The 25,568-nt window shown below is 41.6% G+C and overlaps 1 protein-coding gene across 1 annotated transcript in view; it reads left to right on the top strand.

The window, feature by feature from the left end:
• Positions 1-25,568, top strand: part of loxl2b (lysyl oxidase-like 2b) — a 39,385-nt gene extending 13,817 nt beyond the window's left edge. The window contains exons 4-14 of the mRNA XM_034597033.1: positions 5,282-5,493; positions 10,225-10,441; positions 13,434-13,617; positions 17,301-17,452; positions 17,567-17,734; positions 20,544-20,709; positions 21,106-21,346; positions 22,527-22,642; positions 23,292-23,428; positions 23,530-23,641; positions 24,696-25,568. Of these exons, the coding sequence (XP_034452924.1) occupies positions 5,282-5,493; positions 10,225-10,441; positions 13,434-13,617; positions 17,301-17,452; positions 17,567-17,734; positions 20,544-20,709; positions 21,106-21,346; positions 22,527-22,642; positions 23,292-23,428; positions 23,530-23,641; positions 24,696-24,766 (1,776 nt within the window). The 3' untranslated portion in view covers positions 24,767-25,568. The remainder of the gene's footprint in view (positions 1-5,281; positions 5,494-10,224; positions 10,442-13,433; positions 13,618-17,300; positions 17,453-17,566; positions 17,735-20,543; positions 20,710-21,105; positions 21,347-22,526; positions 22,643-23,291; positions 23,429-23,529; positions 23,642-24,695) is intronic.

Here is a 25,568-nt window from a genome sequence, read left to right as displayed (position 1 = left end):
GTGTCAGGCTGTTTTAGATGCTTGAAATATAAAAGCTGCACTATTTGATCATTTTATTTTCCATCAGTCAGCTTTGCAGAGTCTTTGAGCTTTTTTCCAGTTGTTGTTTTGATGTCACAGATCACAGAAAGTTAATTTTGTTTACGTCTCACCATTCTACGTCTTATGCCAGCCACAGCCGACAGCTGTTTTCAGAAAAAGAATATGTGCTTCACATATTACGCTGGAAACACTTTGTTTCAACACTTTCCTGTTGTTACAGGGCAGCGTGGTGTAGCAGTGGTTTGTATGTTTTTGTGGATGTTTTTTTTCTCTGTATCTCAGGCCTGTGATGGACTGCCAACTCGGCCTCTCACCTAACGTCTGACCCCTGTCCCCCTCAAAGGATAAGCACTTTGATAATAGATGGGATAACCCACTGTGTGCTACCTGCCCAGCATCAAACAGTCAGGGGTGTGGGGGTTCAAACACAATCAGATATCTTTCCTAGAACTTGCTGGCGACCAAAACAGAACTGAAGGGAGGGTATATATTGGCCTATTAATCAGGACGATAGAAGCATGAGTCCAGATGAAATGTTGCTCTGTGACTGTTGGGTAATGACACTGACATATTAGACAGTTGCTATAAAGGCTAAAGGCTCATTTATGCTGTCTTTAAATATGAAAAGAAATAAACATCAATTTCAAACGATATGAGCGTCATACAGTTGAGATTTTCCAACAAGGTTGTAATAATGCACCTTAAAGAGGAAAAAGTGGTCACATTGAAACTAACCCACAATTTCGTCCTTGTGTCCTCTAATCGTCTCGCTGGAACTATTGGCTACACTGCCCCCAATGATTTCCGGTGGTACTGCTCAGTTTCGTCCGTATTAGCTTTCAGAAGACGTGCACATATATGAAATAAATTAACACGAGAGTATGGACAAATCGCTTTGTCCCTTTCCATATACAGATCTAACATTTAGCATTAATGACCCTTAACAGATAGCTTACTATATGTTCATTTTGTTCTTTTGCCCTCATGTGTTACTACACAGTGCTAGTACTACTTTAGTCATAAGATTTAACTCTGATTCCTTCAGAACCCCTGTGCAGTGTTTCAGGACATAATGTTTTGCTGCTTGAACCTGTGGCTTCCTGCCTACACAGGGAAGTTCCGTATTTAGTCTTTATCAAAAGAGAGATTCCATGAGCAGGAATTATGGTTTGTAGCAACAAAGGAGCTATTGAAACGGAAAAACAAATAGTAAAACCTTGAAGTAGCCTCTGTGAATCAGAGCTGTGTTGCAACAGATTGAGGCACCTTCGCCCCTGCTGCATAACTCATCTCACTAATGGCTTTTCCATCTGTGCCACTCCTCCCTGCCAAGCACGGACTCAGGGAAACCCCGCCACCACCAAACCATTTTCTCCAGACTGTGCCGCAACAGGGCAACTCCTGTCGGAAATCCTTTGTGCAGCCAAATAACATATTTTGTCTGTAAACAGAAAGGTGAGGGCCAGGTGAACACTGAAATGGATTAAGAGAAATGACGTGGGTGAGGGTGGAGGGAGGAGGGAGGAGGGGGAGGTGGGAGGCTGGCACGTGAACCCACCAAGGAGCAAGTTGGCTCTCATGTTCTGACCTCAAAGCAGTCTCAAAAAATAGCTGGAGCTGTTTTTCTTCACATTTTCACATGGACTGTCTCTTGCGCAAATCTAGGTTTTACGTTTCTTGTGTCTATGTTTATTCAACATTAAATCTTGATATTTGAGCACAGGCATGTTCGTGTTGGTCCTGGTAGGTTTGAATGTTTAGCTACTGTCTGCATTTACTTGCTCATCTGACTCCGGGCATGTGGCTCCAACTTGTTTTCGAGCATGTCTGCCACCGAGTCATGTACTGTTTACCCACGAAACCCAGACAAGGTTGTCATCCCCACATTTCCACTCATTATCATTTTCCATGATTTCAGCCTGTATTCGGTTTTATACATCTGTGCAGTCCAGACCTCGCTGCCTCTGACCACAGTGATTAATGTGGTTATCTTTGGGAGAAAATAGCAGAGGTTAGAAAGGCTGAGGACTCACAGTTTTCGCTCGGATAGCATCTGCCATCCCTGGGAGGCAAATGCCAATTTAGGAAACCCTCCATTCTCATTATTTGATGTCTAGGTTATTCTTGGCTGTATATGAGAGGAGTGTGTACCAGTCCTTCTGTTGAGCAAAGCAACGTATACCCCCCTTCCAGCCGGACTCCAGCTCCCTCCCCTCAGCCTGCACTGTCACGTAGCACAAGAATGTGGGTTTGGACTATGGGAGAAGAAAATGTTTATTTAATCCCTGCAAAAGTCGGAGAGAAAAAGCTTGGGGCTTTCTTTTTGACAAAATAGTTTTACTGAGATGTTCAAAATACTATGTGCTTTTTTGATAAAGCAGTCATTCTTGATTAGACTCGTAGTTACAAACATAGATGAAAAGTTGTTGAACTGGTTAAACGTACGTAATCAGAATCAGAATCAGAACAGAGACCTCAAAATCCTCTGTGTCTCTAGTAGTCTGATGCAAACATATCACAGGATACATATGTACAGTAGCTGTAGAAAACATGTGCGCTACAGGATGTAGGGGAATACATTTCTGAGTAATTCAGAGGCCCACAGGAGAACAGGGGCGCACGTGAAGGCCCCATGAAATGAAAACTAGATTTTCTCAATCCATTGTCCCTGTGTCAATTGGTAATTCATTTCTCGCCAAATATGTAAAAAAAAAACAAACATCTAAATTTCTGTCTCTCCTTTTCCTGTAAAATGGTTTCAACATTTTTGATGACTCATCCTGCACTCTCGGTTGTTTACACATTCTGTGTCCAACAATAATACTTTCTGGAATTTGTACCTCCTTCCCCGTGACTATACGTCCTGCCACTTAGTGACCAGCGCACACGGACCCATTCTGTCCGATTCCTCTGTTAAATGTACAGACGTAAGGGAAATCGGATAGAAGTCCTCGAAAACAGAGAGAAGGCTGTCGTCATGACTTTCCATGTTGAGCTGCTATAGTTACTGTCAACTCTGCAGCAGGGGCGGGACCCAATTTAAGTCTTAACAGCAGTGGTACTTGTAGTATGGACACTACATTGGAATAACACTTTATAAAGTTGTTATGCTGAACGTGTTGGCAAATATTTTTCTTTATACATCCAGCAAACAGGGTCTAGTAAGATCATTAGCATTTATTAGTGTTTCCAGCCACTTGACAAGTTTAATCCGATATTCATCCGCCTTTTACCTCTGTTTTGGTCTCCTCCACTTTCTGAGTGAAACACCGGCCTCCTGCTTCCCTGTGTTCCCCAGCGTGTTATTTGTTGTAAAACCAATGGCCTTAAAACCAAATAATGAAGTGAAATATGTTAAAAAAGAAACTCCATAGACCTAAGGAGTACTGGAGAGTTAACTTTGAGATTAAACATAGCCATCCAATGTGATACAAATATGGATTTGTGCAGTTTAATGTCTTTACAAAGCATTTAAAAAATATCCATACTTTTTTTATGGGAGTATGCAAACCATACAGTACACCAATAAAGTTAATGACTGAAGGCCAATTTACTCTGTAGGTGTAGAGTAGGTTGAGCGTTTAGCCGTGCACAGTAAAATGCGCAAAAGCCGGCTGTGGCTCAGGAGGTAGAGCGGGATGTCCGCTAACCAGAATGCCTGCAAATCGATCCCCCATTCCGCATGCAGAAGTGTCCTTTGGCAAGATACTGAACCCCAAACTGCTGAACCACAAAGAGCAGTGCATGATTGATGTATGATAGAGAAAGTGCTGCACATTGATGCACTGTACGAATGTGTGGGTGAATGGGTGGAGACAAAACTGTACTGTAAAGTGCTCTGAGTGGTCATCAAGACTAGAAAAGCTCGATATAAATACAGACCATTTACTATATACCTACCTAGAAATAAAAGCACACACTACAGTGTATGGCTGATGCCATCTGCAACAACTCTGATTGGTCAACTCCATGTCTCCTCAGTGGCCAGATAAGCTCACAAAAGTCAGTCTCCTTCTGTCTTGATAAATTCAACGGTCCTAGACATTCCTGTTCTTCTGGGTTGCAATAGTTCAAATATAATAGTTATCATTTATTAGCTCTGACTCCAAAATGGTCCATTCAGTTTCAGTCGCCACCTTTCAAAGTAAACACGCAGTTTTTAACAATTAGTCCTTTTCCTCCGGACTGGATTAACCTGCTTTAGCCGGAGCCACATCTAAATGATATGTGCTCCTGTTACAGCCTCACAGCAGGGAGGAGTTCTGCTGTGGTCCTGCTCGCTAGAGTCAAACATGGCTCGCACCACTGTCCTCCTCTGTCCCGAGCAGCTAAAGTGATTGCAAAGACGTTTAGAATTTCTACCGAAATATCTGTGGTTTGAAATGTTTCTCCTGTGTTCCTGTTTGTTCTTCCAGGTATCAGTCCCAACAGATAAAAAACCCTAATAATGTTTTAAGCAAGTCATTAATTATCACTTAGAATAGTCTATGTTAATGAATGGAACCCAAAAATATACACCAACACAAAAAAACATTTGGTGGTCTGTCTAAGTGTCCAAGGCCTGTACTGCTGGAGCCTGCTGCTGATGTTCATGTAGAGGACGTGCAGCGTTTGGAAAGAAAAGGTCTTCTCGTAATCTTGCGCTGCACGTGTGCTCACTCTGCTGTTGGTGCATTTTTATCTTTATTGACTGCTTTCCAACAGCGCGCTGAAATGTGCTTCACATATTACGCTGGAAACACTTTGATTCCTGTTGCTTTTAAAGCCAGAGACAGGTACAGGGCAGCCGTGTCGCAATGATTAGCGTTAAGAAGGTGATTTACTGTAAAAATGTTTGAGCAGAGAAGATTTACAAGCAGCGCGCAGAGAGCTGAGCTGCTGTGTTACAGACTGGACGGGGGGGGGGTTAACATCTCTGATTACATGTTATGTAACACAGGAAGTGCTAAGCAGATGTGATGTATAGTGTGCTTACATCACATCGGATTTCAGAGGCCATAGAAGGAAGGTCCTTTATGGCCAAACTAATCTACTTCTCAAATAACATATACAGTATGTCTATTATGGAACAAACCATATGTAAATATATGTTTGGCAATGATTTTCATAGAGCCACTAGGACATACTTTAGTTTTTCTATGACGTGATACATGTAATTGAAAACAGTTTGCTTTATACTTCTACATCTGCGATTGCATTTTTTGACCTATGTGCACATTTCTCAAAATATCATCCACAGAACATTGATATTCAAGTGGAGGATGCGCGCATACGGCCGATCCTGTCATCATACCGCAAGCGTATCCCTGTAACAGAGGGCTACGTGGAGGTGAAGGATGGGGGTAAATGGAAGCAGATCTGTAACAATGAGTGGACCCAGTTTAACAGCAGAGTCATCTGCGGCATGTTTGGCTTCCCCGGGGAGAGGAAGTACAACGCCAGAGTCTACAAGTAAGTGTTCCGCCGCAGTACAGTTTGTGTGGTACTGGGTCACTCAAAGAGGAGAGTGGGATTTTGAGCTCCATTCACTAGAGGCCACTTTAACAGAAATTCAACAGAAATTCATGATGTTTTCAGGTATTGTAAGATCGTGACCAACAGCCGAACGCTGTAAGCAGTTGTTTTGTTGGATAATGCTAAAATCTGGCTGTTTAGTGTGTATGAATATGCATTTCCACGTCAAAGCAAAACAATGACCACACATTTAGGAAACACTGCTGCCCAGGTCAGGCCTCAGGCTAAAGTCCTGATGCAAGATTTAAGTCCTTCCGCATTTCATCCGGTGCTGTGTTTCCATGATGCTTTTTCCAAATTTGAAATTGATTTAATTTTTCTACACCTCAAGTAGAGGTAAACATGGAGCAGTTTTCTGCTTGTTGACCTCATGTCAGTGCAACATCTCAGCTGACATGTGAACTCTACTGAGGGAGTTTCAGAGTGGCAGTTGTCTGACCATGTGGTGGGTTTGGTTTACGACCTCAACCTGACACTCAAAACGTACAGCTTGTCAGGCAGCTCTGACCCTAATGAACTTATCATAGTCCCGCTGCTCTTCTGCCATCAACATACAGTTCTAATAGAGAGTTTACACTGACAATCTGTACTGTTAACATGTTGCATGACAATGAACTTGTAATATATGTATCAACAATTTATCTCTGGTCTTTCAGTCAAAAGATACAATTTGTTTAAAACGTATAGTAACCCTATCACTATGGTGTCTCCATACCCTCAACCCAACACAGTAATGAATCTGTAAACACTAAAGTTATAAAATTCAGACAAAGGTCAAAGGTCAACAATCACAAATGGTGCACTTGAATTTTATTACCAAGACAACTACTTACAATGGAGTTAGATCAAAGGGTAAAAAATACACTGGAATAACCCTGAATCCTGCATCTTCCAATGTGTGGATTACACGTTTGACATCAAGCCCTGACTCCTGTTTTTCCAACATCAGTGCATTCCACCAAGCTGTGGTAATGTGCGAGTGACTGCTGAGGGATCTAAATCTTGCTTACATGAAGACGACTGCCGCCAAATGGCCACGGGTTAATGGCAGTGCTCCATGAAACCTCCAGTGCTCCAGTTCTCCTTGAATTAAATGTTAAGCCTGAGCTGGAAGTTTCCTCTGCTTTAGGTAACCACAGCAGGGAGACAGCTCCTTAACTTGACATCTTCTCATCAGCCCGCTCCAGCTTTAACCCATGAGACATGCAGTGTGGTTTTACAGGAAGCTCCGGTCTCTCTCAGGCTCGTTTGGTCATTTCTCAGTTTGATAGCTCTGCCCATCTCTTTGTGCCCAGTCAACACAATCACAACTCTAGGCCTCTGTATTTAACATTTACTGATCATCAGCAGCAACTTCAACGCACATCTGTAATAAGACAATAACAAAACCAGGTGATTTTCTGAATGCACACTTAGTGGATAATGTTACCAAGAAAGCTAAGATGTTGATATCTTTAGTTTTTTCTTTAAATATATTTGTATTGCAGGATCTAAATACTCCCTCAGCACTCAAATTAAGGCTAAAACATTGTTTTTTAAAGTTATGTTTGTCTCATGGTCTACTTCTGAACTCGCTTCTATCAGTGCTTTACTTGTTTGTTTGTATCCAGGGTGCAGATTTTAACAGGGCACTTATGTTGCTGGTGCGGAGGCAACTGCCCGAAAGACCAAAGATAACACCGATTACTGTACATGAAAGACTGTAACATGTAGTCTGAAAAAATAGTCTCTGATGTGTGTATCTGCTGCTTGTTGGTTAATCTCCCTGCCCAGATGTGGTTACACACTGTCACTGCTCATACATTCCATTATACCTCTGATGTCAAGGACTGAGAAGGAATGGGTCAAACCTTCCCATCTATCAAATCATTTCAGAAATCTCTGTCTGTCTGTATGTGGAAGCCGTTCATCTTATCAGCTTCACACTTGTCATGTTTATTGTTTAAGGCCCAAAAATGTGCAGTGTTGAGATTGGTGTGATTTGGAATCGTGATGTGTTCAATATTAAAAGGCCTTGAATGAGCAGGCGGCCAGTGCTCTGCAGCGGCAGCAGTGGCCCCTGGGTTCTGTGGACTGACCTGTGGCAGGTCTTTACTTACCGCAGCTCAATTACTGCAAGTCACTTTTACAGTTTCAGAAAGAAAAGCTGCCTCCAGCATCAACCACAGTCCAAGCAAACAGCTAATTTCAAACAGGCAGGTTTGCAACGGGTACTGCACTAGTCTATCTCAAGTAACACAGCAAACAAGCCGACCCCCAAAATCAGAACAGTGTTCCTAGCATGGGTCAAGTTCTAAAACACTGCTACAGGCAGCTTGTTGGTGTCTTTTGTCAAACTATGATGTGCCTGCTAAATATCTCTGTCTTCTAAACTCCCAGACCAGAGATTACATTTGCAGCCCAAGATGACTTCAGGAATGTTGCTTGAGTTATGTCCTCGGACTTGAGAAAGCTTTTTCAGGGCCACAGACGTCCATTAGGGTTAGGGTACAACGTAATCCATACAGTTACACAACAGTTTTCAAATGCTGTGACCATGATATGTAAAATGAATGTTCACTTTTATTTAAAGGCCAACATTATCATTTATTTTGAGCTGGAAGTTACACATCACGTTCATGTTGATCAAAGCTGGGTTTTTTAACAGATTTTTGGCACAAGTCAGCGTTCACAGCCTCAGGACCACCAGCTTGTTCCAACACCGCTCCATCTGAACACTGCTGAGAAGCATCACAGCTCCGTGCAGATTGCAGAGGAGGCAGCAGAGTCTTCTGGCTGACTCAGATCATTAGCCTTGGACAGCTCCCAGTCTGCAGCTTCCTACACGCCAGCTCCCAAATGAAAAACAAATGCTGCCTTTAATCCCCTTTTTCACACACACCTCAGACATGAGACACAGGGATGTGACATGCCGATCTGCAGACGAGCCTTATTAAATACATAATATGGGCTCAGTAATAATTAGAGAGCAGGATATTAGCATCAAGGCAGTGTCATTAACCCCGGTTCAATCAAGCTCTTAGCTAACCTTTTGCTTTTGGTATTAATTACACAATATGCTAATGTAATTAGCATAGGTCTATGTTCATGGTGTCAAGATACAGTCTGATATTAGACTAATCATTTCTGTTTGAATCTTGATGAATGTCTCAATTATAAGTTAAATCACTGGCATTTCAGAAGATTGCTAATTCAACTGCAGGCTCAGGTTAATCGAATCCTTATTCACTCGTGAATTTCAGGGTGTTTCTCTTAGATGAAGACTTGTAATTAACATGAATTATGAAAACTTAATTATACATAAAACACCTTGTTTTTAACGCAGCATTAATATGAGCGCAGAGCTACAAGCTGATCATCACATACGTTTTACATGAAGCCTAACAAGTTGTCATGCTAAAGTAAACAGCTCCTGATTTACACATTCAGTAGACACTGCAGAACATTAGCCTTCATTTGGATTCACATATCTATAGATCTTCTGCTCTGTCTATGTCTGTGTGTCTTCACTGTTCAGTGCTGGCAGGTAGTTTACATTCGGCCTATCAGACCTTTTTTTATCAAAGCTGCAGCTGAAAGCAGGGATGAGATGGAGGGAGTTAACCCAACAGTAAAGTTGCAGGCATTCAAAACCAAATCACACAGGGTGTCTGTGCAGCCTTAAAACGTCTAAAACGTCTCAACAACAATCATCTGAATTTTGGGCCCAGGTTTAAATATTATGTACCAGGTCTTCAATGCATTCAGGTTGGGCTTGATTTTATTTTAATGTTCATTTAACACCTTTCCATGTTTTTTTTAAAAATATTTGCATATGCACATTTTATCTAGGTACTTAGATATACCTAGATTTTAGCATGCTGTAATAAGACCAACATGGAGCTGATAACACCCTGCTCAGAACTGATCTCAGCACACTTGGCTTGGCTATGAGAAAGATTATGGATACCTACTGTCTCCGCCTGAAGTCTGGGACATAACACAGCCTTTTGAGAGTTATTCTCTACTATGCTACTTCACCTTCTGGGGAAGTGGAAGTTATTCTGGGATATTCTTTCATATCTGTTGTACTTGATGTAGGTCTTACATTTGATTCATTATGGTCTTAAAAAGGCCTTAATACTTTAAACATTGACACACTTCTCCATTATGCTAAATATAGTTTCTTGTAATCGATGTTGTAAATACTTAATTTTGTTGATGTGTTTAGCAACACGTGAGATCTATTGTACTTCTGTCTGTCCTGGGGAAGGGATCCCTCTCTGAGGTTTCCTGTTAAAAGGTTTTTTGGGAGGTTTTTCCTCACTCTTGTTACATTACATTTCTTTTATCCAAAGTGACTTACAATAAGTGCATTCAACCACGAGGGTACAAACCCAGGACAACAAGAATGAAGCAAGTACAATTTTCTTCAAGAAAGCCAAACTCTAAGGAGCAATATGTAAGTGCCACATAAGTGCTACTAAATATAGTGGGGGCTTTTTTATATTAATTTTTTTTAAATAAGGGTTAAGGACAGAGGATGTCACACCTTGTTAAGCCCTATGAGACAAATTGTGATTTGTGAATATTGACAAATATAATTTGATTGAACTAAATTGAAAATATAACACGTCTTATCCCACAGAGAGTCAATGGATCTCCTCTCTCTCTCCTCCCTCTGTCCAGAATGTTTGCTCGCAGGAGAAAACCCACATACTGGGACTTTGCAGTCAACTGCACTGGCAACGAAGCCCATTTGTCCAACTGTAAACTGGGCCAGGCTACGACGCTGAAGACCAATGGCTCCTGTACGGATGGATTGCCTGTGGTGGTGAGCTGCGTGCCCGGCAGAGCCTTCGCACCGGCGTCCATGACGGGATTCAGGAAGGCCTTCAAACAAGAGGTAAAATCCTTCATGGAAATCACTCCCACTGTGCTGGACAACTGACAAAACATATCATTTCAGACAAGCCTTAATTTATTCTGCTATCATTTTAATGTCATTATTTCCGTTGTCAATTTACTGCCATTATGAAAAATTGCGGCTTTGGAGTTATTTAAACCATAGACTGTAAATAATGGTGGACGATGCATCTCTGCTTCCTCCCACTGAACATAAGTGAAGGCAAAATATCCCACATACAGGTGCTGCTATTTTGCACTGTCGACGACATTTAGAGCCAGAATCTGACGATGCACACACTCGACCACGGGAATCAGTCTCAGCTGTCAATCATGTCTATTTCTTTAGCATTAAATAACAAATTAGAACCAAACACAAATGAACACTTAATCATATATCAGTGTGAACTACTCAGAGGTGTTGGCTTCACTTTTGGGAGCTCTAATGTCATTCATCTTTATATAGAGTCTATAATTTACACAGACATAGGTAGATTTGTATTATATTTATTAATGTCGTCTTAGTATAACAAGCCACTGCATCAATACGTGGGTACTGCACAAGCTTTTACACACTTCTCCGGGTCCATGGACACTGTCAGTAGACCGAAATGATAAACAAAGCTGATACAGGAAATGACTGCAGCGGCTCACTTCAGTTCACTTCAGTTCACTGGCTCTGATGTCGAGGGTGGAGGCTTAAATGTTTCACCGAGACATCCAGACAATGCTGGTGTTCAGAACACAGTGTGACTCTGTAAACTGCAGCTGTAGCCGCTCCGGATGTTTTTCAGCTAAATGATTTGCCATCATCATCATCTCTGGGCTGTCGCAGATGACATGATGTCGTGACATTCTTGGGACAGACAACAACATGTGTCTCCAGACAATAGCTAACTTCTCCTCTTCCCAAATATCCTCGACCAGGAAATCCAGAGGTCCAGAGTCAGGGAAACTGCATCATGAGTTTTATGACACATTTTACACTGCGCACAATTTTTGATGAATTCACAAAAACTTTGTTCAGCGCTGTGTGGTTGATAGTTGATATTTCAGAGTGAATTGTAAAAGTACCAAATCACAGAGGCTGACTGCTACGTTTTTTTAATGCTCCGCTTAGATCTGAAAAGCCAGGATGGAAAATATTTTCTTTCTTTCCCCCCCTTTCTTTCTTATTTCTCAACTTAAGGGGATAGTTCACCGAAAAATGGAAATTCACTCATTATCTACTCCCCACTATGCTGGAGGGGTGGGTGAAGTGTTTGAGTCCACAAAACACTTCTGGAGTCTCAGGAGTAAAGAGTGTCGCAGCCAAAGTGACCTCTTCTTCAGATGTTATAAAGCAACAGAAAAAACGATAACATGACTCCTTACTGCTAAGTGATTTGTGGACTCAGACACTTCACCCACCCCTCCATCGATATAGTGGTGAGTAGATAATGAGTGAAGTTTCATTTCTTCGTGAACTATCCCTTTAAGTTGCACCGGGAACATTTATCCTTGTTTTGGGCAAGAAACATCTTTTATCTTTACTAGCCAAGGCAGGATATTTAAAACAGCAGTGGAAACATGGTTTTCCCAGTTTTGCAAAGAACTTGACCGACCTGCACAGACTGACCTTGTGACCTTCCATCACCTTTGGGATGAACAGGAGCGACAAATGCCAGCCAGGTCTTATCACCAAAACCTACATTCATCTTCACTAAAATGTTCTTATGGCTGACTGGGAGTTAATCCTTCCAGCCAAGCTCCGAAGTCAGGGGGGAAAGCCTGGAAGCAGAAGATGCCTGTGATTTTGGACTCACAACAGTCATTCATGGGTGTAGCGGTTGGGTTTTCACATATTTGGTCATGTACTGTGTGTGTGTGCAATCATAATGATGATTCCCCTCCAGCTCCAGGGAGAGGAGTTCAATTCTGTTCCTGAATTTTGACCTCTGGCCTCACTTTTGGGTAGAAGGAGTTTTTCTCATAGCACACTGAAAAGGTCTTAAGGCTCTGAAAGACGTGGAACTAGGTTTTGACAGAGAAGAAAGAAAGAGAAGAAATACTTCTCTTAGTGACAGAACCATTAAACCGACATGAATATCTGTCTGAGTGACTCCGTCCATGTTCTGTGCAGATGCAGGAGCCTTCCTGCTCTCTGTCACGTTCCCCAGCTGAGCTACGTGCCTGACATCACGTCCCACAAATCTCCCACTCAGACAGTCTGACTCAAAGCATTTTATTACAGAACCTTTAGGAAAACACATGTCTGATAAAACAACCTACTGGTTGTATCCGACATCACATATTTTGTGAATATGTACGCTGAAGATACATTAAATACAATCTATGCTTTGTATTATAGTAGTTTATTCCATAAAGTAGGTAAAACATTATTCAGATGTTTCCAAAATTCCGGATTAAAAGTGCTTTTGAATAATAAAATGTTATAAATAACATAATATAAATTATACTAGGTTTTATTAAATTTTACAAATACGATCCAGAAATGCAGCAAATTCTCACATTTGCGAAGCTGGAATCAGCAAAACCGATTAATAAAGTATCAAAATGTGTTGATTTGTAAGATTATGTCACATGCAGTGGTTGATGAAGATATGAAGTTTGTCATGTTTCTACCACTATAAGGAGGAGGAGGTGGAAGTTATGGTTTGTTCCAGAGGCCACACATTAAGACGTCTGGGTTTTCCTCTGTGAATACAAATAGTAGTAAGTCAGATTAAACTGTGCTACTAATGTGTTTACTAGTAAAATGAAACATTTCCAGTTGGTCTAAACAGTTAATGGGAGAAGCACATTAATGGCATGTGGTATAAACATGAAGCCACCCAGCCTGCTGCCTCAGCTCCCCCGTCAGAGGGAAAAGTAGACGTTCCCAAAGTTCAGCTGAGTCTGTCATTTAGGAAAAGACCAGAATAACTCAAATATGTGGTTTGAGGATTTGAACGTTTCAGCTTTTAACAGTGTCTATTTTTTGACCTCTTCAGCAAGTGCTGGTTCGTCTTCGTGGTGGGACCATCGTAGGCGAGGGCCGAGTGGAGGTGCTGAAAAACGGAGAGTGGGGCACCATCTGTGATGATAACTGGAACCTGCTGTCTGCCACCGTGGTGTGTCGAGAGCTGGGCTTCGGAACGGCCATGGAGGCCCTGTCTGGAGGCCGCCTGGGACAAGGTGCGGTGGTTTTATGTTGCACTTTTATTCATGCCAGAAAAGTGAGTCTTTGTTTCCAGGCTCTTCTAGCTGCACATTTTTAGGAGTTTTTAAGAGCTTCGAATGAAGGTAATGCACAAAAACAAGCCTGCAATATAGGAAACAGTGCTGCTCTCATGCCCCCTCCAACTCCACCACAACCCCACTTCTCCTGTGATAATTAGCTGCATAATGACCAACCAATCAGCAGAGAATAAAGACATGAGGTGTCCGCAGCACGCTCGTGTTTAGACAACTTGAAGAAACAGGAACAAAGACCCCGTTGAGTGGTCCGCACTAAGTTCAGGTCTGAACGCACCCAATTGTGTGAACAGATCAGATAATTCAGATTCAGGAGGCGGTCTGGGACACATGTTGCCACAATCTTTTCACTGTGTGATCCGTGCTGGGCCACATATGAAGGACCTCCTCTGACCTCATCTGACCTCCTCTGACCTCCTCTGACCTCCTCTGACAGTTTAATTGTAATTTTGCACCTCTCAGTGACCTTATTTGATTGGTTTGTAGTCATCCCCACAATATCAACACTGATCACTACATAATTATTAATAAATTATTTTCATAAATTGATAAAATCTTTATTCATACCTGAGCACATTCATTGAGTCATTCATTCAGCCCCTCCTGACTCCGCCCGCTCTCTTTCTCTCTCTCTCTCTCTCTCTCTCTCTCGCTTGCACCAACACACAAACACGGTGACATTGGACACATCTGTAAACCCAGACTGGGTGAAAACAACATCATTTGGTCTTCACAGACAGGTTTATTTGTGTATAGAGCGGGGAAGTGAGATCCGACCGCAAGTGGTCACAGGAGACACATTCAGGGCTCATTTTAATGCTGATACACGTACTTGATGCTGTCCAAGTGTGATCGGATCTCTCAGGACAGATGTTATTCGGGTCTGAACATGGACAAAGTACACCATGGACCTGAAACAATCCCAGGCCACTGAGCTCACATGTAAACTGTATACATGACACGTGATGGAAGGTTATGACTGTGTCGCCAAACCAAACATTTCATGCAGCAGTTCTCCTTTAAGCTCGCCCTCCTCATATCAGCCCTTTGTGCCGCAGAGCCGAGGATGATGAACTCACGGAGCTGATTTAGCTCAGTGAACAGGATTAGTTACTCTGTGCAGGTCAGTGAGGATGGGAAACCATCCCTGAGCTGATATCAACTCAGACATCTCTCTGCGAGGAAATAGGAAAACTCCCGTGTGCCTTCAGGTTTGAATTTAGTCAGTGCGCTGTAAGAGGGAACAGAGAGTCGAGGCTCAGCGGGACTGTGGACAGAGCCTGTGGAGAAACATGTTGCTACTGAAAACACAAACCACTCACACAATATTCTGTTCAGATGCTGAATGGCTTGTTGTTTGGATTGAATCGGTCATAGAGGAAGTTTTTATTCAACATTAAAGCTGCCTTCTCTTTTGGCCACTTTGGTGTCTGCGGTATGCTGAATTTAGACTCTGTGTTCAGACTGTGGCTGTGTGTGACACTGGGGTAATCGGAGGTCGAGTAACTTCGACGATCAGAGCTAGTTTGTGGCCCGGACGAGGGCCTCGTACATGTCGTTGATTCAAGTTTCATTTCATAAACAAAAATGTAAATAAACAAAACTATATATGGTTATTTTATTTTATTAAAAAAAATAAAGCTTTTCGTGTTCAAATTAGGGCTGATGGGATTTTAAAAAATGGTTTGATTAAAATTTTTCATTTCGATTTACAAAAATAAAATATAATGACCAGCAATCAGAAACTAAAGAAAGCCCTGTTTGTATTTCCCTCTTGTTCATGGAACCTGGTGAGCACAGTCATGTGCATTCCAGAATGCAGCAGCTCGACTGGTCTTTAACCTGAGTTCACTCACACTACTCCGCTCCTCCGCTCCCTTCACTGGTTACCAGTGGCTGCACACATCCGTTTCAAGACACTAGTACTTGTACCGTGCTGGTTTTAGGTTTTCAGGTCATAGTGCTTGTTCCTCTTTGTAGACCCCTTGTCCTCTCTTCTCTTCATTGCAGTTGTGTTGCCACGTTCCAAACAGGGGCGGATCCAGGAGTGGGGCCAAGGGGCACTGGCCACAGCTGAGATCTGATTGGCCCCTGAAGTGCCCCTGTCCTGTCAATAATGACTTAAATGAGGACCTTCCTGAATCAGGAAGTGTGTATGGATATTGAACATATATAAATGGCCCCTCTGTGTAAATTGTGGCCCCTTTATGGCCCCTGATTTAATAAGAATCCTAGATCCGCCTCTGGTTACAAAATATCAGCAATAAAACACACAAACTCGTTAAGTATTAAACTAAGACCGAAGCTGCAGAGGTTTTTTACAGACTAGGTTTGAAATGAACACATATCTTATTTTGAAATCTGTAAGATAAAGTTAGTTCTTACTGATGGTTTGGAATGAGCCTAGAGGAAGACAGGTTTCTTTTATTGTCTAGTTATTTTATAATTGACGGTCTCAGTCGGAGCAGCTTCACTTTATAGTCTCCTCTGACGACTACCCACACTGCACCAGTGTGGTTAAAACACTGGCTGCATGGAGAGTTTTACAGCAGAGAAAGTGGGTTTGTCGGGACCCCCCCCCCCCCAACAAAAATGTGCCACTGACCCCCTTTTCCGAATGACACACTCAGCAGATTCCTCTGTGCTATATGGTGTTTGAAAGCCTGAGCTCACCTGTCAGCAGAGTTTCTACATAAAAAAGTGCAGTTTTCTTTTTCATAACATTGAAAAAGAAAACAGGGACGTTGCTGCTCATTCCAGTGATATGAGACATGGAAAATGTTTCTTCTCCAGAATCCTTTTCCATCATGATTTCTCATCAGTGGCTGTAACCTCGTGCAGTAAAAACAGGGGCCTGATGGAAATAATACAAAGAAACTCCGATACTTCATAGTAACTCGACATTCTGGGAATACACTGATTAGTTTTCTTGCTGTAAAATATATGAGAAAATGAATGTCACTGTCCTGCATGTGTGGCGAATAGAAAGCTAAAGATATTAGCGTATATCTGAGCTAACTTGTTGCTAGGTTATATTTTTACAGTGCACTCATGTGGTGTCGGAAAAATTGGACAAAATAGATCCCGACTGCAATAAAATCACGTCAAGTTTTGTTGATGGCAAGAAATTCATTAATTGTGCGTATTCACATATTGCATATCATTATTTATTTTGTATTATGAGAGTGGCAGACATTAGTTAGAAGAGTTATTTATTAGCGCTGATGTTTATAACCACTGACACCAGGAAATGTACTGGGACACAATCATATATATCACATTTAAACAAGGTGAATGCATCATTACTTATAGAACATGAAAGTGGGATCAATCTTCTCATGTAACTGTCATCGAATAAAAGTATTTTCCTAAATATCCTCAAATTATGTTTTATGTTTATTTACTATTTACACTTTTGATTCGGTATCAGAGCTGTCAGACACAACACAGACATCTATCAGATGTTAATATCACTTGTTTTCCCTTCCCTTCAGTGGGGAACAAAAGAAAGAAAGAAAGAAAGAAAGAAAGAAAGAAAGAAAGAAAGAAAGAAAGAAAGAAAGAAAGAAAGAAACCCCAAACCATCTTTTCAAAACAGCTTCTTTTGTGTGTGTGCTTTTCAGGCATGGGCCCGGTGCACATGAACGAGGTGGAGTGCTCAGGATTTGAGAAATCCATCACAGAGTGTTTCTTCAACAAGGAGTCTCTGGGCTGCAGCCACGAGGAGGATGCAGCCGTCAGATGTAACATCCCTGCTATGGGCTTCCAGGAGCGGGTCCGTCTCAGCTTTGTGTGAATCAAACATGAGCTCACTCAAACTGAGCCTGCATGGACACGAGTAACTTTTTACCAAATACATGATCTAAATCTGTATTTCTCATGGCTGCAGCTGCGTCTGAGCGGAGGTCGTAACCCCTTTGAGGGCCGTGTGGAGGTGATGGTGGAGAGGAACGGCTCTCTGGCGTGGGGGACGGTGTGCAGTGAAGGCTGGGGAACCATGGAGGCCATGGTGGTGTGCAGACAGCTGGGCCTGGGCTTCGCCAGCAACGCCTTCCAGGTACGAGTGCATTTTGGGTGGAAATCACCCTCCTGTGTCACCCCCCCATTACATTACATTATTTTATTTTATATTATCGTCTGTTATTAATATAATTTTATTCAATTTAAATTCATTATCAATGTATTATTTCAAACTTCATTAGTATTTCACAGTGAACCACTTATGTTGCCACTGCAAAATAGGAAATAGCATTTATTATTATTTAACAACAAGTTTCATTCACTGATTTCCTTTATTTCAGTGAAAAAGCTTTACTTTAAGAACATTTTTATCAAACTAACATTTAACATTTTCAACAATAGTTTTGACATGAGTTTATCTCATGGAAACTTCACAGCAAAGTTCATATGTTTAAAACCTAAACTTCATAACGTTCATATATATAAAATTACATCAGATGTGAGGGAGTTTTGTTTTGTGACTCCTGTGGATTAGAGAAGTAAAAGCACAAAGAGAAAGAAACCATCAAACTTGCCTCTGTGCAGGCTGGACTGTAGACGTCCATGTGCCGGTGTGGAGTCGGACTGAGAGAGCTGCTCTCTGTCCTGACTGCGTCCACAGGGTCTCCACTGTCTGCCAGCCGCTCTCCAATGCCCCCGCAAGCCAAGACAAACCCAAACTCCGAGTTCCTAAACATAGTGTGTAGGGCAGAGGAGTGGACGTGGTGTAAAAATAAACCTGCCACATCCCGACTTCCATTTCAGAGGCTTCTCCTGATTTGATCTACATCAGTTTGTTCTCATATTCTCTCTGCCCTCCTTCTTTGGTCAAGCTCTACTTCCTTTTCTCCTTTCATACTTCAAACTGCCTCCACATCAGTTAGTCGTCTGTTGTGATTCGCAGTCAGTGAGCTTGGATCTTTGGTGTAGATTAAGGTCTAGAGGGAGTTGAAGTTAACTGAGTTTGTTTTTTCCCTTTCACCGTCCAAGTGGCCACACTCAGGTGTTTGCATCACTTTCCTGTGCAGTTGAGGATTTTCCATCCAGGAGTCAAGTGGAGCTCATTTTGACCTTATAAATAAAACACTGCAGTCAACAGCTTTCCACTTTCTACTCGCCTGCCTGTAAAAGTAATGAATGGAACATTGATTTAGGTGCATAGAGACGGCATAGACTATTAATGAGAGTGAACATTCACAGTGCATGTTTTCAACCCTGAAAAACAAGCTATGACAGAAAAGAATAGTTAAATTCATGTGCGAGCAATTATTTGTTTGTAAATTGAGATGTACTTATAATTATATATTAATATACATGAATCAGCCTTAGTGGCAATGCCACAGACATATTGTTACATCTACTTGTCTAGGTAATACAGGGCAAGATATTAATTAATTGATACATAACTAAATTCAGGTTTAAAAACACTTTTCATGAAAATTATAACTGCTAAGTAAAAATTCCAATGAAAAATGTTAGCATTTATACTTGCACACAGACTCACTGTCCTGTGTTTCTCTGTGTATGTGGTTGCCAAGAGCAACCAACCGCTCTCTGTCATTAAAAACTGATAACTGTTTACCGCTGTCCAACATTAAGATGCCCCTCTCGTCTTCAAAAGGAGGAAGTAGGTGTCTCACTGAGTTTAAAATGCATCGTGATAACAGTAAAAGTGGCTGGGGGGGGGGGTTCATACTAACAGTCTGTGAAGATGTTTACAGAGCTGTGGAGCTAAGAGCTTTATGAGCGGACATTGTATAAAGATAGGATGCAGAGGAATAGTCGTAATACAAGTTCATTTACAGTGTCACAGTATAATGTGAGGCTCATTTCTTTATGTGGCAGCTCATGACATCACCATGTTGATAGTATAGACACAAGTTGCACAGCAGGTCTCCTCTTTATATATAAAGAGTTTATAGGTCATTATATTCTTTATAGTAACGTATGTAAAAAAAAAGTCCTATTTGTGTTATACTGTGTTTAATGAACATCATCATTACACTATTGCCTAAGTCACAATGCTTTTAGAAGGATAAGGAGCTCCATCTAGTGGTCACTGTGGAGAATCGCCTTTCCTCACAACAGTTAATGGTTAATACTGGAAACATTTTCATTCTCTCCTCAAAACAGAGCAAAATGTCATCTTGACATCACCACAGTCAAACATTCTACACATTTATGGATGATTAAGGATTATTTTATTGTGATAGTTAGTTGCTGAACAGATTTGTATTAATTCTCATCTATGATCAGCCCATATGTAAACTAATATGATGCATTTTTTCCTGGTGAAACGACCAAGTAGTTCATAAAGAATGTCAGTGTTAATGCTTTAATAATATGAAGTTCAGTAATATGATACATAAAATGAAAGACTATCGCAAAGGCCTGTTTGCATAGTAAGTACATTTGCTTTTATTACCAGAAAGAAATTTGTATTTTACTCTGTAGTCTCTAAGGGAGTATTTTAAAATACAAATAAAGTATTTCTTACATTGCCAGAGAAATGACGAGTAATAATAAAACAATAAAGAGATAAGAATGGTTTTGTTGATGGTGCTTAAATAAGGTTTCACTGCAGGCTCACTCTTGTGTAAAATCCTCCCACACGTCAAAATATATCTAAAATCTTGATTAGCTCTGATCACTGAAGCATCTTTATCATATCTGAAGTGGATCATAGTTGCATCCAAGTTGTGATATTAAAGATAATCCTGCAGTCTGGCTGGGAGGAGTATCATCAGTCTGAATTATCAACCTGATTTTCCACGTGAAACGACTCTCTGCAGTGTTTACAGACTGTGATTATACCAGAGGTGGATGACATGTCAGCCGTGAACTGAGGCTCCTGCTCTCTCCAACAGGAGACGTGGTATTGGCCGGGGCAGGTGAGTGCGGACGCTGTGGCGATGAGTGGCGTTCGCTGCTCCGGCACCGAGATGTCTCTGTCCCAGTGCCTGCACCACGGAGCCCACCTCAGCTGCCCGAAAGGAGGGGGACGCAATGCAGCTGGAGTCTCCTGTTCTGAGAGTAAGACTCATAAACTCCTTCTGTATCTTGTGTTATGTGTTCATATGGAGTAGAAAGGTGGTTTCAGACCTATGGAACCTACTGTAGGTGAAGGGTCGTGCTGAGAAGTCATGGGAGAGATTGTCTGTGGCCAACTTAACATTCACACTGAAAAGCTTTCAGAAAGGTTTTACAAATCAAGTTTTACCAGCATATTCAATTATTGGAGAAACTCTATCTTAGAAAGAAAAACATTTGCATTGCTGAAAAATTCCTCCTGAATCACAAGCAGAAACTGCTCATTTACTCCCCTGAGCTCTTTTGTGGCCAGTAAAAGCCATTTCTCTGTGTTTCTAAATAGGTTTTGGTTCCATCTACTTCTCTGTGGGTGTCTTCACATGCTCTTCTCTTCCACAGCGGCTCCTGACCTGGTGTTGAACCCTCAGGTGGTGGAGCAGACCACCTACATGGAGGACAGGCCCATGTTCATGCTTCAGTGCGCCTTCGAGGAGAACTGTCTGGCCTCCCCCTCCAGCCAGGCCCCGGCCAACTCCTACCGCCGCCTGCTGCGCTTCTCCTCCCAGATCCACAATAACGGCCATTCGGACTTCAGGCCCAAAGCCAACAGAAACTCCTGGGTGTGGCACGACTGTCACAGGTCAGTGTCCCCGAGTACAGGAAGATTTCTTTATGTGATACCTCCACAGTAGCTCAGTCTTTCTTCATTTACCAGAAACACAATCGCAAGAGAACCGTTTAGCATCACTAAACCCATGGTAACACTGGGGAGCTGAGCAGAAGATGACTGATGAAAGCTGTATGCTGACGGTTTCAGAAATCATAGAAACTATGGCAACTCCTTTTTTGTTAAATTTTAAGAAAAAATATTCAAATTTTAGTCATCTACTGTTTTTCTTCACAATTTTATAATTTGTCTGAGGAAAACGTGATCATTTTGATAGTCTTACCTTTTCACCATTGCTAAATTGGCTTCCAGACACCAGAAGTGCTGTAAATATATGCACCCAAGCAGCGTTGTTCTCACAACTTAACCACTTGAACACCAAGCACACAAGTACACATCTTCCCACATTGTGACCACAAGCTCTTGGGGTTCCATCTGAAGGGAGCATGTACACACAGGGGAGGCTAATAGGATCGGATGGGATAATAGGACACAGATGAAACGCGTCAGGGCAGCGCTGACGATCACGAGAGAGGGAGACAAAGACAGGAAGTCAAACCACCAAGAGACATAGAGCGCTTAAAGGAGGGGGGGGGGGGGTGTTAAAGACATTCAAACTGTGTAATATTGGCAGCACATGTTCATGCACGTGACATTTAACATTCAGGAGGTTTTTTTTATTTGATATAGATCACCGAGTTTTAACTTTATCATCAAGAGACTTGTTATTGAATAATATTGGTTGATAACTGAAGAATTAGGAAAAACAGGTAGAAAAAGAGAGAGAGGGCTGGCTCTACATTATGACATGTTTTTCCCCTCCGCACACTCTGCTGCTGCCCTGTAATTGACCGTGTGGTGTTCAAGCTAAAGCTGCTGCACATACAACCAGTCCCACATTTTTGTGGTTCCCGTGTTGGCTGCAGGAACAGTTGACTGATGCCAGCTTCACACAGCTACCAGCTTTCACACGTCAAACCTCTGGCAGCCCTGACAGACGGAACGAGAGAGAACAGACTCACGCTGGAGTCAGACCATTTAAAGAAGTGTTGTGCGTCGCAGGTGCCAATTTCTGTGTTTTTTTTCTCAGCAGAGATTAGAGCTGCAGCAAATGTCAAGTTCTTGATGAACTCTGTCTTCCTGTGTTTTTTAGGCATTATCACAGCATGGAGGTGTTTACACTCTATGACCTGTTCAGCCTCAACGGAACCAAAGTGGCTGAAGGACACAAAGCCAGTTTTTGCCTGGAGGACTCAGAGTGTGATGAAGGTGAGAGTCCCAGCTGATTCCTGGGAAAAAAGTCGCTATCAATCATTTTGTTTATTTCAACAATGAGTCAAATGAGTATGTGTAATGTGAAAGAGAAACTTGTAATTGTAAACCAACAGATAATTCTCACTGTGGTCTGCTGTTCCACTCAGATCTAAGGAGCTTGTTTAGCATCTTTCAGCTCATTGTTTAGTTTTTTCTGGCCCACAGCTTATCTGTTTGCTCTCATCAAGCTTTAATAAACAGATGAACTGAGCTCTACCTGCTCTGCACCATAGATCAGGCACGGTTAGCAACTAGCAGTTGTACATAGTGGGACCTTTAGCCACTAAAGAGCCAGATAACTTTGTTAGAGACCGAGGCAGAGGGAAAAGGAGAGTGACTATAACATTCATATTCATCAGCTGCCCTCAAACACTTGCACACTGTCTGCAGGGTGAATAAATGAGCAACTCTTTACTTCCATTTTCACCATAACAACTGTATTGATTGTGATTGTAATGTACGTATATATGATAATATGTCAATATTAAGTTTGCAGCATGCAACTGATCCAAGTCCACAAATTACTGTAATTCATCTTTAGAAATTATCGCAGTTCTTTTTTTTCTTAAATGCCATTTTTTCATTTTGTAATGTGTCTTTGCAGGTATTGAAAAGAGGTATGAGTGTGCTAACTTTGGAGAGCAGGGCATCACGGTGGGCTGCTGGGACACCTACAGGCACGACATCGACTGCCAGTGGGTCGACATAACTGACATCAAACCTGGAGATTACATTTTCCAGGTAAGGTTTCCTGTGTTCCTCCGACTAAAGAGGGAAATGATCCACGTGCTCGTCGTACTGGCCTCACACATTCAACCTTTCATCTCATTCATCTCTCACAGATAATCATTAATCCAAACTACGAAGTGCCAGAGTCAGACTACAGCAATAACATTGTGAAATGCCGATGTCGATATGACGGCCACCGTGTGTGGATGTACAGCTGCCACAACGGTAAGACCTCGCAGTGATTCAGAGGATCATCGATTGTGCTCCTGAAGAGTTGAACCTTTTCTGCTGTTACACCGCAGGTCACTTCACAGAGAAAATGTAATGTACATGTCATTATTAAGCACATTTATTTTGATACTGTGTAATTGTTGAGCTTGATTGCTCTGATAAAATTGAAGTTACCCCCAATACATCATATTAGTAGTTTATCTTAAAATATAACTTTTAAATGAATTAAGATAAATCTATGTGGTAAAGAAAAATGACAGATTATTCAAATATCAGTGTTAGTTTTGGCCTTGATTCCTCTCAGTGAAAATAACATTGAAGTGTCCAGTTTAATAGCTGAGATCTGAGAACCTGCTGACATTGCTACAAAGAAGTCACACAGAATGAATAATCAGCATGTTCTCATAGTGAATTAGAGGTTCGCAGAAAACCTCAAAATATCTCAAAAACAGTAGTTGATTTGACCAGTTACTTCATTATATTGCACAGTTCTTATGAACACTCATATCAATCCATTCCACTAAAGATGCTCTGAGGTTCATTATTTCAGCTTTTTTTCCATTTCACTCTGCAGTTAGTCTGATCTGTTCTGCTGCTTTTCTACTTTGTTAAATGTCTTGATTGAATCATTCATCTTAATGATGTACTTATCATTAGTTGTAATAAATTAATCATTTTAATTCAAAGTCCACTTTCGTGCTTATTTGGGACTTTCAACCACACGTAATGTTCTATTTTTAGGAAATGTAATTGTAAGTGTGGGACTTTGATCATGGTGAAATAGTTTCATATGGAGGGTGGGATTATAATACCAGCCTCTGCTATACACGATTTGCATATAGAGATTTAAAGATGTGGTTGAAAGCTCTTCAAAAATCGTTGTAGTATTGAATTCAGTTTTATACGTATAGAACCATATCTCAACGTATCTATTATATGGTCAAGCGGAATTTTCTAACTCTAGTATTTCAATATTTGAAGCTGCTATCAGATGTGAAACGAGGACAAAGTGTGTGGTGGTGACTCTGTGTCTGCTGTTCTTCTATAGGTGGCTCATTAAGCACTGAAACAGAACAGACGTTCCCAGGCCTCCTCAATAACCAGGTGACCCACAGGTAAAGACAAACCAGAGGAGAGGAGGTAACCGGCCGGTCCCTCCAGCAGGGAAACCGCGTGAAGCCAGCAAACACTCTGCATCTCCATCAGTGGTGGCTCCCTCCTGTTCGCCCTGTCCTGGTCCAATCAGCTTTTCCCTTTATCCTCGTGGCAGCAGCTTTCTTTGGCCCTCAACCCTTTATTTGTTCTACCAGTAGAAAGAATATTTGATTCCCCCTCCTGTCCAAACAGAGGCAGCTGCAACCACGCTAACACCACCCTCCCTGGTTAACTTCAAGAAGCTCTCTGTGTACCCTGTGTTTTTTTTGTTTTTTTAATGAGCGATGAAATAAACCTGCTGGGAAGTGGCAGCTATTTAAGTGCAGCACTGACGTGCAGCAGTTTCTTTGTTCAGAGATCACCCTGGAGAGTTTGGATGTCTGTGTCAAGTCGCCTGAGAGGGATCATCGATAACGACAGCCTGGGAAATAAATGCAGTTTTATTCCCCTATTTAACAGTGCCTTGTTAACTCTGAAGTCCCTTTATAGAAAAAAAACAACTATTCGGACAATTTAGATGAGACACACTAGTGAAAACATCACTAGGATTATTTTATATTCAATATCTGTCAATCGATCCCTTTCACCTAAATCTTACACACTAAACCTTTAAGTGCATTAAAGTTCCCTAAAGTATTTGTTTAAATAGTTGTAGACATTTATCTCTGACCTGCTTTGCAAACTACCTGGACCAGACAGGAGTCTGCCTTAAGTGTGAAGTTCTAGCATTTCAATGAGCAGGTGTTTGTGTGGAGGTGGTGTGAGT

The sequence above is a fragment of the Hippoglossus hippoglossus genome, chromosome 9 (genome assembly GCF_009819705.1).
Source record: "Hippoglossus hippoglossus isolate fHipHip1 chromosome 9, fHipHip1.pri, whole genome shotgun sequence".
Classification (NCBI taxonomy): Eukaryota; Metazoa; Chordata; class Actinopteri; order Pleuronectiformes; family Pleuronectidae; genus Hippoglossus; species Hippoglossus hippoglossus.
Note: the sequence above shows the minus strand (reverse complement) of the source record. Positions and strands in the feature narration are given on the sequence as shown.